The sequence below is a fragment of the Artemia sp. Qi Xiang Cuo genome, chromosome 19 (assembly GCF_049724085.1).
Source record: "Artemia sp. Qi Xiang Cuo chromosome 19, ASM4972408v1, whole genome shotgun sequence".
Lineage (NCBI taxonomy): Eukaryota > Metazoa > Arthropoda > Branchiopoda > Anostraca > Artemiidae > Artemia > Artemia sp. Qi Xiang Cuo.
In genome coordinates this window covers 61,661,694-61,679,478 of record NC_142812.1, presented here as the reverse complement: position 1 = coordinate 61,679,478, position 17,785 = coordinate 61,661,694, and the positions used below count along the sequence as shown (strand labels likewise).

The window sequence follows — 17,785 nt, the reverse complement described above, 5'->3', positions numbered from 1 at the left end:
GATCCCTGGAAACTCAAAAATTCAAGATTGTTTTTTCATTTTAATTTTTTTTTTAAGTTGTAAAAAATTGTGTATAGTATAAGTTGTTCTCAGTATAGCACAAGTGACGCAATGGGCCGGGGAACTTCTACAACTATACACATCAAACCAATCAACTCTTTTTTCATTTTAATTTTTTTTTTTAAGTTGTAAAAAATTGTGTATAGTATAAGTTGTTCTCAGTATAGCACAAGTGACGCAATGGGCCGGGGAACTTCTACAACAATACACATCAAACCAATCAACTCTTCATGGTCATTAAAGAGTTTTTTATTCTTTTAAAAAATAAAGTTGGGAGACAGTCAAACTTTAGAGTAAAGAGCAAAGCCTTGAGGAGGGGACAGCCCCTTATATATACGGAATAATTTATGTTCGTCTTCAATCTTAAGGTTGCTCCTTAATTTCAGTTAAAAAAAAACTTGTTTTTCTATTTAGTTTCTGAACGTTTTTAAATTAATACAGGTTTTAACTTTGGCTCATTGATAATGAGTGGTAAAAACCAAATTTGTATGTTAACGAACTTCTATATTCGTATATTTTTATTACGTATATTAGGGGGTTCGCCCCCTAGTCAATACCTCGATCTTTACGCTAAAGTTCGAATTTGTTCCAATTCTGTAAGAATGACCCCTTAATCACAAAGGCCGTTAATTAGAATAAATAGCTCTTATGAAAAAACTAAAAAAGCTTTAGCGTAAAGAGCGACGTATTGACAAGGGGGCAAACCTAATAATATACGTAATAGTTTCTGTTCGTTTTAAGTTTTGATGTTGAAAAGTTTTCAGTTGAGAAGTTTTTCAGTTGAAAACTTGTTTTTTTTTCTGATCGTTTTTTTAAATAATTCTGGGAAATTCGGCGCTCCCTTCATAGCAATGTCCCTTCCCCCATGAAAACTTCATCCATTGAAAGATCCTCCTACGTAACCCCCGAAACCGGAACCCGTAACCGGAGGGGGAAGCAGGCATCACTCTAACACCTGCTTTAAGTAATTTTTCTTCTTTTTAAGGTTTAACTTGAAAATTCACTTTAATTTTTACTCAGTTTAAAATTTATCTATTCATCTATATCAGTATATGTTATTTTTATGTTTGGTATGATCATTCATTTGAATTTCGTTTCGTTTTGGATTTTATTTATTCTGTAATAGTAAGTTCTGGTCGTTTTGACATTGAATTAGTATCGGGCTTCATTTCTGCTGGTCTTAAGTTTAATATGACCCTTTACTTTTCTCATGAAAAATTTCTTTTTCGGAAAGTTTTCTTTTTAAATTACATTTTGCTCGTTTTCTGTTGCCCAGATAAGCGCTTTTGCCAACTTGGATGAACCTAGTGCCTCCTGATTTAATGAAGCATCCCCGTCAATATTCTCCAGAATTTTCAAACAGTTCGTGGTAACGAACTGTAAATAAGGAGCGAATCGGCTCAATAGTAACCGAAACTCTAAAAAACGGAGTTTCGATACCAATAGATACCTCAAAAGAACTAGATTTCAATGCTGATTTCAAATATATAAGTTTCATCAGGTTTAGTCTTACCCAGCAAAAGTTACGCGCCTGAGAAAATTTGCCCGATCTTCGAAAAAAGGGAGAAACATCCCCTAATAGTATAAGAGACCCCTACTATAGAAGTTTCAAGCTCCTATTTGCAAAAATGTGGAATTTTGTATTTTTTGCCAGAACAAAGATCGCGGATGCGTGTTTATTTATTTATTTTTTATTTTTTTTTCAGGGGTGATCGTATCAACCCAGTGGTTCTAGAATATCTTGGGAGGGCTCATTCGAGCGGAAATTAAAAGTTCTAGTGCCCTTTTTAGGTGACCAAAACAAATGAAGGGCAACTAGGCCCCCTCCCACGCTAATTTTTTCCCAAAGTCACCCGGTCAAAATCTGAGATAGCCATTTTGTTCAACATGGTCGAAAATATAACAAATATGTCTTTTAGGATGATTTAATCTCCCAAAGTCCCTTGGGGGCGGGCTGAAAGTTTGAATTTTACAAAATGTTTACGAATAGTATTTGTTATTGGGAAGTGTACAGACGTTTTCAGGGTGGATTTTTTCTGGTAGCGGTGGGGGAGGGAGGGGGCGGGGGCTCTGTGGGAGGATCTTTCCACGGAGGAAGTTTTTATGGGGAAGAGACATTGCTATGAAGGGGGCACCGGATTTACCAGTATTATTAAAAAAAAAACGATCAGAAATTAAATAAAAATGGGAACTTCATGGGCGGGTGTAAAAAGGAAGGCTGAATCTTGAATAGAATGGGATAGAGGAGGAACGTGCGTAGCTGTGTTGGCCTCAGGCGGCTTGGTGAGGCGGTGACATGTTAGCAGTAGTATTAGTAGATTGGGTTCGCCCCCTAGTCAATACCTCGCTCTTTAAACCAAAGATTTTTAGTAGGCCTACTTTCATAAGACCTATTTATTCTAATTAACGACCTTTGTAATTAAGGGGTCATTTTTAAAGAATTCGAACAAAATTCGAACTTTAGCGTAAAGAACGAGGTATTGACTAGAAGGCGAACCCCCTAATATATGTAATAAAAATATATGAATATAGAAGTTCGTTACGTAAGTTATTTTGTAAGTTACGTATATTTATTAATAGTAAAAACGTTCGTAAATAAAATTAAACAACTGTTGAGAAAGCCATTTAACCAAATAAAAGAAAATTAGTCTGCAAATTTTGTTTTAATTATTCATGTACGCCTACGGTGAGCCAAAATCAAAACCTGCATTAATTCAAAAACGTTCATAAATTAAATAAAAAAAAGTTTTCTCATCTGAAAGTAAGGAGCAACACTAAAACTTAAAACGAACAGAAATTTTTCCGTATATGAAAGGGACTGTCCCCTCCTCAACGCCTTGCTCTTTACGCTAAAGTTTGACTCTTTCTCACAGCTCTCTTTTTTAAAACAATAAAAAACTTTAGCGTAAGGAGCGAGGCGTTGAGGAGGGGACAGCCCCTTTCATATACGTAATAATTTCCTTTCGTTTTAAGTTTTAACGTTGCTCCTTACTTTCAGTTAAAAAAACTGTTTTTTTTTATTTAATACACTTAATAACCTTAGCCATCCGCGAGATATTGCAGATAAACATTTTTGACAACCTGGATGTACTGTGCCTATTTCATAAGCAGAGTGTAGTTAAACTCTTTTTATTAAGTTCAATAGTATCAGTTGTAATATTAAAAGTTACAGTACTATTTGCAGTCACAGTCACAATTTCAGCAGCAGTAGTAGTATTAATTTAGTAGTCACATTTGCAAGTAGCAGCAATTACAGTCACGACTTGTCGCCTTTGTAATCGCCAGTTGTCGCACGTACAGTCACAATCGCAGTTGCAAGTAGTCACAGTCGTAAGTAGCCGCAGGAGCAGTCGTGTTAAATTCGTATTTTCAGTCGTAGTCATATGTTGTCGCAGTAACAAGTAGTCATAGTCACAAGTAATTCCAGTCTTAAGTAGCAGTCGAGTTGCAAATAGTCATAGTCGCAATTAGTCACGGTTACAAGATATAACAGTCGCAGTCGCAAGTAGTTTTGGTCGCAAATAGTCCCAGTCATGATTGCAAGTAGCCTTAGTTGTAGTCACAGTCAAAAGTAATCGCACTTAATAGTATTTGCGATTACGAATAGTTATAGTTGCAAATAGTCTAACTCGCAAGTAGTCATATTAGCAGCTAAAAGTAGTCACAGCCGCCGTCACACGTGGTCGCGGTAGCCGTCAACCGTCGCAAGTAGTCGCAGCAGCTGGTAGTATAGTTCTGTCACAAGTAGTCGTAGTTCTAGTTGCCGCAGTAAATATTCACAGTCTCAAGCAGTCGTAGTTGCAGTCCTAAGATATTGCAGATTCCCCTCCATTGCTAGGTCGGACGCGCTAAGTGTCTTTAAATTAGTCCTACAATCCCCCCCAACATTCCATGAAGTTCCACCTTAACACCCTTAGCTTTTTCGGACACACTCTCGCTTAAAATTCTCATTTTCGCAATGATAGATCCTGTATATAAACAGTGGGCAGATTGAATATCTTACAATCCTTGCCCCAGGTTTGTCGCAGGCATGTCACCCTCGGAGGAACAATTATTAGACCTTTTGGCTGTTTTTTTTAATGGAATTTTCCAAAATTTTGAGCCGTGTTGGGGCGAGAGGACTTATAAAAAGGGAAAGAGAGGTTGCCCTTTGATGATTCTTCAAAATTTTCCTAAACATCCCCTGAAAGTTTCAGCTTAATACCCTCAGTCGTCCCTTAGTTATTGTTGATACACCCTTTTGACAACCAGCATGCATATGTTTATTTTTATTGTGTTGGGCATCCCTCGCAATATTTTCTCGAAGTTTCACCTTAATACGCTAAACCTGTCTGGAGACCCAGGATCAAACATGCCCCCTTCTCCCCTTAAAAAATCATATATGTTAACATTAGGCAACTTGCATAAATTGCTGTTCTTGCCCTGGGGGCTGTGGGGTTTTATGTCAACCCTGGAGGCATAGTTATTACACAGTTGGACTATTTTGAACAAACAGCTTTTTAAAAATTTTGATCGGATTTATTTGGAGAAAAAAGGGCATGGGAGGAGGAGTGGCTGCCCTGGAGCGCCTTTGACTCTTAAAGAGGGCACTCGAACTTTCAACTTCCAATTGAATGAACCATCTCCGAAATTTATACGACCACCCATTTCAAATAAAGTGACTCTGAAAAAAAAAATATCAAACAGTTCGTGATAACGAGTTGTAAGTAAGGAGCGATGCGGCTCAATAGTAGCTGAAACTCTAAAAAACGGAATTTTGATACCAATACATATATCAAAAGAAATGGTTTATTATACTGATTCCAAATATAGAAGTTTATTAGTGTAGTGTTACCCATCAAAGGCTACGAACCTGGCAATATTTGTCTGATTATAGAAAAAGGAGGAAAACACCCCCTAATAGTAAAAAACGTGGAATTTTGTATTTTTTGCTAGAAGAAAGATTCCCTAGGGGTGATCTTATCGACTCAGGGGTCCTAGAATATCGGGAGAGGGTTCATTCAAACTTGAATTAAAAGTTTTAGTGCCCTTTTTAAGTGAGTGTGTCACTAATTTTTCAACCAAATTTTTTCTTCTTTTTTTTATATTTGGCACCCGCTACTATCAAAACTGCATAATTGCGTATTGAGAAACTTAATTGGAAGATTTAAACTGAAAATTTAAACTGAATTTGAAAATTGAAAAATTATTATATTGAAAATTTTATTTATTGATTAAATTCTAAAATTTAATTTTGAAAACTTAATTACATTGAAATATAATTAAAATTGACAATTAATTTAAAAATTTAAACTGAAAATTTAATTTGTGTTAATTGTTTGTTTTTTAAGATCTGTAAAGTTGTGTTAATTTTTTTTAACCAATTCAATCAGATTTAGTGATTACAGTCCCTGGCAGGTTTGCACCCCCTAGTGATTTATCACTTATTTAGTAATTTTTTTAATTGCCTAGAAAAAACAAACCACTAAATCAACACGTAAATTACTATAATTGAAGGAAATCGCTAAATCAACAGAGAAATCCCTAAAGTCTAATAATTTTTTCAACTGTGTGGCGACCCTGGTCCCTGGTACTTTCAGTGCCAGCCAAGACTGTAACAACGTTTTGGTATCAAGATACTGGTTGATTGCAATCTGAAAATTGTCTTGGATTCTGTGGTTAACCAAACAGAACAGCAACATAAATTTCTACGACTTCGCTGTGATGATATTGAATTTCAATACATGGTATCGGATTTAAACAATATTCCTCACAATAAATTTTTCAAGCCTATTTATTCAAAAGAATAATTACTTTTTTTATTTGAATATTTTCACAATATTCTTTACTAGAGTTAAAATTATTCGTTCTAAATGTATGAATACATTAATTTATATATAGATATCTAATTGGACAGGAAAAGTTTTCAGACTCTTTCAGTATATACACACGCTACTTTTAGCAGGCCTATATAGGGTTGAAATAAACCGGCCCCCCATAAGCAAATTTTGACCCCAAGGGAGGGAAAAACATGAGCTAATCTTTAAAACAGTGTAGTGTATGATGGATGTCCAAAGAGTAAAGAAAAAAAAAATAGTTTCTGAATATTAACACACTAAACTTTATTGGTGTGTAAGTTATATATCCAAAACATACACGTTACTGACCTGTTTAGTTTTATTTTACATTCTTAAAAAAAAAAAAATCTAAACACTAACAAACTAACTTGACCGCTATATATGTTATATCCTGAAAAGACACGTTAGTGACCTCATCCCTACTTAAATTTTAAGCCCCGCGCCTTGAAAGGGGTTAAATAGGACTCACCAAAGTGAGCCGAGGCTCAGGCCACCAAGATCCTTTCCCTCCATCCTCCTTCACCCCCACAAAAAGCTATTAGTGGCCGAGGGAGTTCTATTTAGTTTCCACTTCCTTACCATATTTTGCCAGATGTCAGATATTATCAGGGCCGAGTATGCCCTTTTGCTGTTTAAAAAGAATTGCACTCCTGATGATTAATGCCAACAAAATACCTGCTTTTCCCTTTCATACCTCTTTTGTGAAAAAATACATTTTTTGCGTGTTTATGAAAAAAAAAATGAAAATATCGTTGTACTACCCCCCCCCACTTCTAATTAACGACAAATAATAACTAATTTGCGTTCCGTGTTATCGTTCCTGTTTTCACGAATGTTAGATTTCGGGAGATTTTGGAGAGGACAAACTTTTATTTTGCTGCCCTTGTTACCCTAAAAATTACCAACACGTGATAATATGAACGTGGGGAGGAGAGGGTCCCTCCTCAAAATTTACAATTTTCCCGTGTATTCAAATTATAAGAAATCGATTATTTGATTCTTGCCCCCCCCCCCCTCCCGAAAGACAAATTTTGAGTACATGCTTGGTTGATGATACTACTAACAACTGTAAATCAATTAAAAAACATTCAGTACTGCGTCTGTCTTCAACTGGTTCTAACGCCGTATCATTTGTTTTGGCTAGGTTGCCGACTCAACCCTTGAATTATTTACAAGCGCTTTTGAAAAGAACGAGAACGGTGAATACCCTGTAGCAATCCGAATCAGCCAACAGAAATGAAGGTACTGCTGATTATGCGGAACTGCTATTAGCCATTTGGCTATGAGCGATCTCAACACATCTTGTATCGAATACTAATTCTCTTACTTACAACTTCAATCCAGGGTTGCTGCTGAGGCACGATTTGTGCTTTTTTGACATTTTCACCTTAAGTACCACAAAAATTTCCATTTATAATGCTTTTCAAGTTTAGTCCACAGAAAGTTTGTCAACTCTGGCTTCCCCTTAGTGCATTTTTACACACCTTTTCACCTTGTATGCCAATATAGCACTTTAGGATTTGGAAACGTTTGGAAGAAAGGGACATTTTTTGCTTCTATTTTTCCAAAATAAACCTAGTCAATTGCTATTTTTGCTACTTTATTGCTAAAAACTGAACGTGCGCTGTTGTATTTGGCTAATTTTTTTTATTAATTAAGGATTTTTCATGTTTTGATGAGGGGCTCATTTTCATTGCTTTCAGTAAAAGGGTATTTTTATACAAAAATCTCAAATTGGAAATGTGACTAGACTGAAAAAAATGTAAACGAGTAAAAAAGAAAACATAAATAAACACCTAGAATTAGAGATTTTGGATTTGAGTTAGCCACCAAGTTACCAGTTTCCTGGAGGGAAACAAAGTGTACCTTTTTTCTCGTGGTCGCACTTCGGACCTACAAAGTTTTTGCAACCCTGCTCGTACAAAGGTAGAAATAAAAAAAAACTTATTATATGGAATGATTTCTACCAGTGTTTACTATGAAGCTAAACGCGTCATGCCTGGATGGGTGTGGGTTATTTCGCAATGTAAATTCATCATGACTGGAGGGGAGGCTGATCGCTCTCCACCACCTAATGTACATACCCAAGTGCCATGTTTCTATAACACTGTGCTTCATCCCGCAAATTGTCACCTGCTGTCCACAATTTTGAACGTAAGTGGCCCCTCGTTAGTGGATGATCGCCCGAAAATTTTAATTTGTTTGCTTTTATTCTTGCGAGTAAATTAAGCATAAAATCTTGCCTTACAAGCCTCCCACTCCCAGTATATTATTCGGTTTACTTTTTTATTCTTCAACCAAAGGGGAGCCTATCAGCATTGCTATTGGTAAAGGCTGTTGTCAAATCTAGAATTATGAGCCTTCAAGGCCTTTTTTAGGCTATAAGCCAAGGAGCTGCCAAAAATATATCATATTTGCGAAAATCTGATAATTTCGCCACATTGTTTTGCTTAGGTTAATTTGCTGCCACACCAACTTCAATGTTGAGATAACTGTGAATTGTTATTAAAGAAAACAAAGTAACTAGACTTCGCTAGATGGCGAGAATGAGTGATTAAGCTTAAGCTGGAATCCTGGAGACTAATAAGCTCATCATTAATCTTATGTAACCTAAATTGAAGGACAAAATTCGATGCATCTATAGAACGCATTAGGCCCAAGAATCTTACTAACAGAAATTTTGGTATAATTTTATGATCAAAATATTTAAAAGATAATAAATTCTCTTTCAACTAGTTTTCTTTCAATCACGTTATTGTACAATTTGTAATAAATTAAAGTTCACTATTTCAGGGTGGGTGGGTGGATTACTTTCAAAGATACAAAAGTGGGTTATGACCCATGAACCAAAATCGAATAAATGCCACCTAGAAATAGTTGTTTTTACTTTAATATGATATGTGGCCATTCGAAAACCCGTCAAACTTCAAAACCTCCTATTTAAACATGATTCCGGCATTGCGGGAACGTCTCCACGACGACAACGCGAATTTAAGAAGTCTGGCAGGTGGAAAATTAGGGTTTTGGTCCTCAAATTCTGCGAAGCTGTATTGGCCTCGGGTGGCTTGCTGCTGCGGTGGATTGTTTTTTGTAGTAGTAGCAGATATTGTCAATTATTTGTTTGTGTGTTTTTGTTTTTTACATTTATTATTTTTGAAACTCGTCCAATCACTTCTGCACTATTTGTCTTTCTTGTATCATCGGGGAGATGGTATTTGCCCTTCATAAACAAAAATGTTTTAACATTAATTTCTTCGTATTTGACGGACTATTCCTCGCAATTCTAATTATGCCTGAAATCTTTCTTTGCATCATAGCATTCTTATCTCTCATCAGAGTAGACAATAGCGATTTACATAAGATTAAATAATTCTATACAGCGTAAAGGAACTGGGTAAATTGTTACAGAGAGAGGAAAAATAAAGAAAGAAGGAAAAACCAATTTTTGTTTTTAAGAAACGAAAATGCTGAAAGATTTAGTGGCCTTAGTTTGAAGCAATTGTTGGTTTATTATTATCTTAATTATGTATTTGAAAACATTAATAACATCCGCCCGCAGCTACTAGGAGAAGGGGATATCAATTGGACATTGACGTGAAGGATCCCGCCCCACGCTTCTGAAAAAAAATATATAGTGGCATAAAAAGTATATATTTCATGTTTTTACCTCCTATCGTTTACCCAGAAAGTAATTTTACCTCTCTATCCCTAAAGTCATGTCTATATTCACAATGGTAAATACTAATGTAAATTTGCAATTATATAGAAATATATAGTGACATAACATATAGTATATATAGTGACATAAAAAGTATATATTTCATGTTTTTGCCACCTATCGTTGACCCAGAAAGTATTTTCACCCCTCTATCCCTAAATTCATGTCTATATTCACAATGGTAAATACTAATGTAAATTTGCAATTATATAGACATATATAGTGACATAACATATAGTATATATAGTGACATAAAAAGTATATATTTCATGTTTTTACCCCCTATCGTTGACCCAGAAAGTAATTTTACCTCTCTATCCCTAGAGTCATGTCTATATTCGCAATGGTAAATACTAATGTAAATTTGGAATTATATAGAAATATATAATGACATAACATATAGCATATATAGTGACATAAAAAGTATATATTTCATGTTTTTACCCCCTGTCGTTGACCCAGAAAGTATTTTCACCTATATATCCCTAAAGTCATATCTATATTCACAATCGTAAATATTAATGTAAATTTGTAAAGGGGAGTCAGCTACAGCGGAGCATTGTTCATTTGCAAATTATTTCGATCTTCCGTGCTGAGATTTTCGAGTTATGGCTTTGTGGGTACTTGTGTATTATACTCCAGTCAAGTGCTTCATTTAATTAAAACTTGTTTCTTTGACGCTCAATCCAAATGAAATATCACAACATATGATGGAAATATAATACTTTAGAAACAAATTTGGGATATATATTTGCACATTAGGGGGTGGGGTAAAGTATAGCGGGTCTCCACGCAAAATGTGTTAGACACAATTATGGAGTATATTATGAAGTAAGAATTATGCAAATATCCTTACTTCATAATATGAAGTAACGATATTTGCACATAATATGCTGTATAATTCATTTTTGAATAATTTCTTAATTCAAAATTTTCTTTTTTGAATTAAGATTCCAAAAAATGAATCTTAATTCTGGCATTGAATTAAGAAATTCAATGTCAGAACGTCAATGGTGGTTTTCCCCTAAAGTTGCCCCCTAGATTCATACGGGGATTTTATTTTTTTTATGTTTTCATTGAAAAACACCCTTTTTGGCATTTTAATGGGGGGGGGGAGGGAGGTAAAAAAGTATACTTACCCCCCCCCCCCCCATCCCCTATATTTGAAAATATCTTTCCCTCTGCCTAAATTTTCATAATTTGGCGCTACTGGCGCTATTGTGGAGTTATTGTCGATTTTTGCAGATGTATGTTTAACACCCAAATTTTCCTCATAAATTGAGTAATAACCTGTTCACGAAAGAATTATGTGAACACTTAACTTAATAAATTCATCCAAGTGCTAGGTCAATTTTTTAATTTTTTTTATAGAAGCATCATCTGCAGCAAGATCCAATTTCGTTTTACGGGCGATTCTTTATTTAATTAAATAAAAAAAAACAATGTTTTTTTAACTGAAAGTAAGGAACGACGTTAAAACTTAAAACGAACAGAAATTATTCCGTATATGAAAGGGGCTGTCCCCTCCTCAACGCCTCGCTCTTTACGCTAAAGTTTTTCATTGTTTAAAAAAAAATAGAGTTGTGAGAAAGTCAAACTTCCGCGTAAAGAGCGAGGCGTTGAGGAGAGGACAGCCCCTTTCATATACGGAATAATTTCCGTTCGTTTTAAGTTTTAACGTCGTTCCTTACTTTCAGTTAAAAAAACTGGTTTTTTTTTTAATTTAATTTTTGAACGTTTTTGAATTAATGCCGGTTTTGATTTTGGCTCACCGTACATGAATAATTAAAACAAAATTTGCATATTAATTTTACTTATGGCTTTCTCAAAACTTGTTTAATTTTATTTACGAACGTTTTTATTAGTAATAAATATACGTAACTTACGAATTAACTTACAGATCGAACTTCTATTTTCATATACTTTTAATACATACATTAGTGGGTTCAGCCTTTAGTCAATACCCCTCTCTTCACGTTTAAGTTCGAATTTTGCACAAATTCTTCAAAAATGACCCCTTAATCACAAATGAATTTAATTATAATAAATAGCTCTTATTAAAGTACTAAATGATCTTTGGCTTAAAGAGCGAGGTATTGACTAGGGGGTGAAACCAATCATATACGTAATGTTTTCTGTCATTTTAAGTTTTGATGTTGCTCCTTACTTTCAGTTGAAAAACTTGTTTTTTTTATATATAGTTTCTGATCTTTTTTTAAATAATGCTGGGAAATCCGGCGCCCCCTTCATAGCAATGTCCCTTCCCCCATGGATAGATCCTCCCACACAACCCCCGACCCACTCCCCCCCACTACCAGAAAAAATCCCCCCTGAAAACGTCTGTATACTTCCCAATAACCAATACTATATGTTAACATTGGGTAAAGTTCATAACTTTAAGCCCTCCCCCCGGGGACTTCGGGGGATTAAATAAACCTAAAAGACAAAGTTATCATATTTTCGACCATGCTGAACAAAATGGCTATCTCAAAAATTTTGATCGGATGACTTTGGGAAAAAAATGAGCGTGGCAGGGGGCCTAGTTGCCCTCAATTTTTTTGGTCGCTTAAAAATGGCACTAGAACTTTTAATTTCCGTTAGAATGAGCCCTCCCACGATATTCTAGGACCACTGGGTCGATACGATCCCCCCTGAAAAAACAAAAACAAAAAACACGCATCCGTGATCTTTCTTCTGGCAAAAAATGCAAAATTCAACATTTTTGTAGATAGGAGCTTGAAACCTCTGCAGTAGGGTTCTCTGATACGCTGAATATGATGATGTGATTTTTAATAAGGTTCTATAACTTTTAGGGGGTCTTTCCCCCTTTTTTCGAAAATCAGTCAAATTTTCTCAGGCGCGTAACTTTTGATAGGTAGGACTAAGTTTGATAGAACTTGTAGCTTTGATAGAAGCATTAAAATCTGATTCTTTTGATATGTCTATTGGTATCAAAATTCTGTTTTCTACAGTTTCGGTTACCATTGTACTAGGTCGCTCCTTACTTACAGTTCGTTACCACGAACTGTTTGATTTTAAAATGGGCGTATTGTCGATCTGAAAAATGTTTTGATCTTTCCTGTTTAAATTTTTGCGGTTATGGATTTGTACCTTTTTGTGCAGAATTATCGCCAATTTTCGCAGGAATAGTTGCGTGGCAACACCTGGTGGCTCTTTTACCGGCAATTCTTTATTAAATTTCAAGATGGATTGATTGTTGAACTGCACAATCTTTCGATCTTCTATATTGAAATTTTTGCATTTATGGAATGTGTTTTTTTGGATAATTATTGGTTATTTTTAAAGATGTGTGTTTAGTGCCCATATGTCACGGATAAACTCAGTAAAAATCTTTCCACTGAACCGTTGCATGATCCTTCAACTTAATAAAATTTGTCAAAATCCTAGGTCAGTTTTTTATTTTATTTTATATATACATATATATTTTAGAATCATCCTCTGCAGCAAGATCCGGGGGCTGTTTTACGGGCGATTCTTTAGTTACACTTCAAGACGGTGGACATGTCAAGATGTTGGATCTAAGGATTGGTGACCGAGTACTAGCTGTTGACGAAGATGGCAACCTCATTTACAGCGAAGTTCTCTTATTTCTAGACCGAGACATGACTGATAATCGTCAGTTTGTTAAGTTAACCACAGAAAGTGGCGAAACGGTTGAATTAACTGCCAGTCATTTGATATTCACGGTGCAAAGTAATGAATACGAAACCATGGCTAAATTGCTTGAAAACGAAAATATTGATAGCAGCATCGAGGAAAACGAGATAACTGAGCTAAGTGATATTGAAGGGGATCTTTTTGTATCCAAGTTACAATTCCATGCTCTGGTTGCTGAAACTTTTGCAAAAAACGTGGAAAAGGGTGACTATCTTTTAGTGAAAAACAAGGTAGGAAAATTAGTGCTTCAACTAGTGACCGAAGTTTCGTTCAGTGTGCAGACTGGGGTATATGCTCCACTAACAAATACAGGAACAATTATTGTTAACAACGTTGCAGCATCCTGCTACGCGGTAGTGGACAGTCACGTTGTAGCTCACTGGGCCTTTTTCCCACTTAGGTGGTATAGTAACTTTAATGAAGCATATAGTTATATTTTAAGTTATGCAAGACTAAAAGAAAAAAATAGTAGAACTAAATTCCCTGAAGGCATCCATTGGTATGCCAAGCTGTTATATGATTTATCTCATTACATAGTGCCCAGCCATATGATGAGTAATTAATTCAAATGTGTGCCATATTTTGTGAATTGTGATCCAATAGATAATTGTGGCCATTCAAATGAGCTGATCTTGTTTTAGTTCTGTAAATGAATATATATATATATACATATATACATATATATATATATATATATATATATATATATATATATATATATATATATATATATATATATATATATATATATATATATATATATATATATACGTATATATATATATCTCGCATATATATATATATATATATATATATATATATATATATATATATATCTGTATATATATATATATATCATATATATATATATATATATATATATATATATATATATATATATATGTATATATATATATCTACGTACATATATATATATATATATATATATATATATATATATATATATATATATATATATATATATATATATATATATATATATATATATATATGTTAATAGTTTTTTGTGTGCATAAATATGAAGAGCTTTAAATTGTGTACTTTATTTATGTATGTTATCGTGTATTTCACCTTGTTCGTATTTTGTATTCTGGCGTGCATACTATGAGGCTGCGCCTTTTATGAAAGTCAAACAATATTTATTTTTTATGTTGCCATTTTTATGATTTTTGTATATAAATTATCATTTTTTTAATTTTTATCTGGTGTAAAATCAGACATCAATCGTGATAAGAAACTATCCAAAACAATGTATTAATGTACCAAGGACATGAAAAGCACCATCTCTGTATAGATACTTTTTTGAAAATTCTGGACGCATCTTAGGTCGAAAATTACGGTATTCAGGTTTGAATAGTCATACCTGAAAATCGTGATTTTCCAAGATCGACAATTTCATGACCATAAACTTTCTAATGTAATGCTACATTTTTGTCACTGTTGCCAAGTTGAACCGTAAAAAAATAAGAAAAATAGTTAGTTAAATTTGACAACGTCTTTCGTCCAAAAAATTCAAACATTGACAATTTGTTGGCTCATATAAACTACAGCTTCTTGAGCTGTTGGGCGCCATGTTAGTTGTTTATTTTTTACAGATTTTCACCCTTGTTCCTTTTTTTTAATTAGGCGGCCACTACTACAAAAACTGCATACCAGCATATGGAGGCCTTTTTAGTTAAAACCGTTCTCCAGATTCTTCCCTGTTTGTTATATATATATATATATATATATATATATATATATATATATATATATATATATATATATATATATATATATATATATATATATATAGAAACACTCTGACCGTCCCATTTCACTTTCACCGTCCTAGGTACTTGAAGTGATCTACCGTTAAAAAAGAATATAATGTTATTTTTCCTCAATACATTCCAAGCGAAGTTAAACCTTTTTTTTACTTTGTATTTTTTTTTTTTTTTTTTTTTTTTACAGTTTGAGTGTGTAAGTATAATTTTCAAGGTCTTATTGTGCAAAATTGTTGTTTCATTTTTATCCGACATAAATCGTGATCAAAGACTATCTGAAATAAAATCTATCCAAATTTAGAACACCTCTACCAATTAAAAACCATCTCTGAAAAGGCAGAAAGTCACAATCGAGGACCGAAATGGAGCCCAGGACTCTGTGTTAAGACGTGACAACACTGCAAGAAATGATAGCAATTATTATAATCCAAATGAAGGCTTATTTTATTCAAAAAAAACTTTATTCCCGCTCATTTCTCACTTTTTATGTTTTGTTAAGGATTGATGTTAAATTTATGTGTAAAATCTATAATATAAGAATGATCTGATATTTAAACCTACAAAGCCTAACTGATTCTTTAATGAAATTTAAATAAACAGTTTAGAAATTACTTTACCCAAAAAGCATTGTGCAAAAAAACAACTGTGAAGGGTTAGAAAAGTTGTTCCTGTTTTTTTTTTTTTTTTTTTTCACAGAATTATTCATTACAGCTGCGACCAAGTTAAGGAATTTTAGGAAATCTAAGAAATTGCTGCTGTAGCAAGCTCTTAGAATTCCTCAACAGCTTTGGACATAGAAGGAATCATTCCTAAACACTAAAAGTTTGCACATTTTTTTTCCTTACTTAAAGTTAACATCATCAAACAGAGCATCCCAGATTCACAGCCATAATGGCTTGCGGTTGTGCATTCACTCCTAAAGTTGCAGTTAGTTTCTAATTGCCTCCAAATGGCTCATAGAACTGATAGACAATTTGAATTACCCTTATAATAGGGTCAATCTAAATACATTTTAGGGGTCACCTCAAACAAGTTGCAAAAGTTTTGATTTTGGTATCATTCGGACCGGAAAAAAATCTCTAAAACATAAAAAAATCGGCCAAAATCGGACGAGGCCAAATTGATCGTTTTTCGTCCTTTCTTCTAAAATGACGACTTTTTAATAACAACGTAATTTGCCCGTATAGAAAATCTGTAATAGGTAAATCTGGTACGTAGGTCACTAATATGCACTTTGTTTTTGTTTTGAACGCTCATTTTCAGTCCCCCCCCCCCTCCCGCCTGTAAATCAAGCGTCGATATAGGTCTGAAAACAACATTGCGCGAAGTTGAATTCACACAGAAAAATATTGGACTGCTAATGCAGAGAAGAAGTCGTATCCATTTCAATTTACCAGCTTTCACCCTAAAAGTGACCACCCCACAGTCTTAGAATCCAATAAGCAACTTCTCACAACTAGCTAAATCATTGATTTTAATTTGAACAAAAAATCACAAGAAATTCTTTATGATATTGCAAAAGGATTAGAGATTCATCGTGGCGTCTCAAGCAACCAAGGCCAGGTTGGAGTGGAACCATGCAATCAGTCTATGTCGGAGACTATCCCGGTAAAGCCAACAATTTGTTTTTTCCTACGAGCGATCTTCCTTCAAGCAACGAGAATTGTATCCTTTCTACACTGACATTCATTGCCCATCAGGTCCAACGGTACGGATTTACTCTAGTCATAACCTTTGACCAGCTGTTGTGGTGGAAGTCCATGGAAATTATTACTGCAGAAGGACCTGGAAGAAGCGTTGCAAACGTAGTGGTTAAGCTAGGAGGATTCAACACCCTTATGAGTTTTGTCGGTGCCATTGTGTCTGATGGACGGATCTGGGCTGAAAAAAATCGTTGAATTGATGTACGCTTCTGATGCAGTTCCTCATCTTCTAAGTGATAGGCTATTTCTCGAGCACTGCGAGCCCAAACCATTGTAGACGCAGCACATCACTAGATTCTGACAAAGTAGCTTGTAGACGAGGATTCAGATGCAAAACTTGAATTGAATACAGAACTTGCATTGGGTACGGTTGAGCTTAGTGGAATCAAAGACCTATATGGGAAAGTAATGGAGGACGAGCTTCTCTTGGTCATATTTCCCAGTTTTCAAGCCTCAAGAAGGTCAAAGCTTCTCTGTCTGTAAATCAGAGCTAAGTCACAAGACTCGAACAGGAAAACTGTGGATCCAGTACATGGATATGGCTGCCACTCTTCGAAATTTCCTCAGAGCTGAACGTACAGGTCAATGGAAACTCAATTTCAAACAGTTTCCGATATACTCCCTTTCCTCACAGCAGCTGGTCACAACAACCACACGAAGTGGCGAGGCTGTACCTGCAGCAGATGAACAGACTTGAACATACAAGCCCAACACTTTTCCAGTCTTTCGAAAAAAGCTTGCACGTTGTGAAAAGATCGGACAGATTTTGAGCCGGTTTATCTACATTTTCGGTCATAGAACAAGAATTGATGAGAAGTATGAAAACGGCAACCAGAGTGACTAAGGGTAGATGAATGACGGAAGTACAGAGACTTCAGGGGTATTGGGACGTCCAGTACGTGCTCACGTTAATCTTCTGATGCAAGAATTGACGGATGTTTCGCATCACACACGCAACCAGCACAAAAAGTCTGGTCTTTCAAGGCAGCAGAGGGACTGCAA

The 17,785-nt window shown here is 34.8% G+C and overlaps 1 protein-coding gene across 1 annotated transcript in view; it reads left to right on the top strand.

Annotated features, from left to right (window-relative positions):
* Nucleotides 1–13,971, top strand: part of LOC148941087 (sonic hedgehog protein-like) — a 68,210-nt gene extending 54,239 nt beyond the window's left edge. The window contains exon 3 of the mRNA XM_089105657.1: nucleotides 13,066–13,971. Within this exon, the coding sequence (XP_088961783.1) occupies nucleotides 13,066–13,856 (791 nt within the window). The 3' untranslated portion in view covers nucleotides 13,857–13,971. The remainder of the gene's footprint in view (nucleotides 1–13,065) is intronic.
* The last annotated feature ends 3,814 nt before the right edge of the window (nucleotides 13,972–17,785 follow it).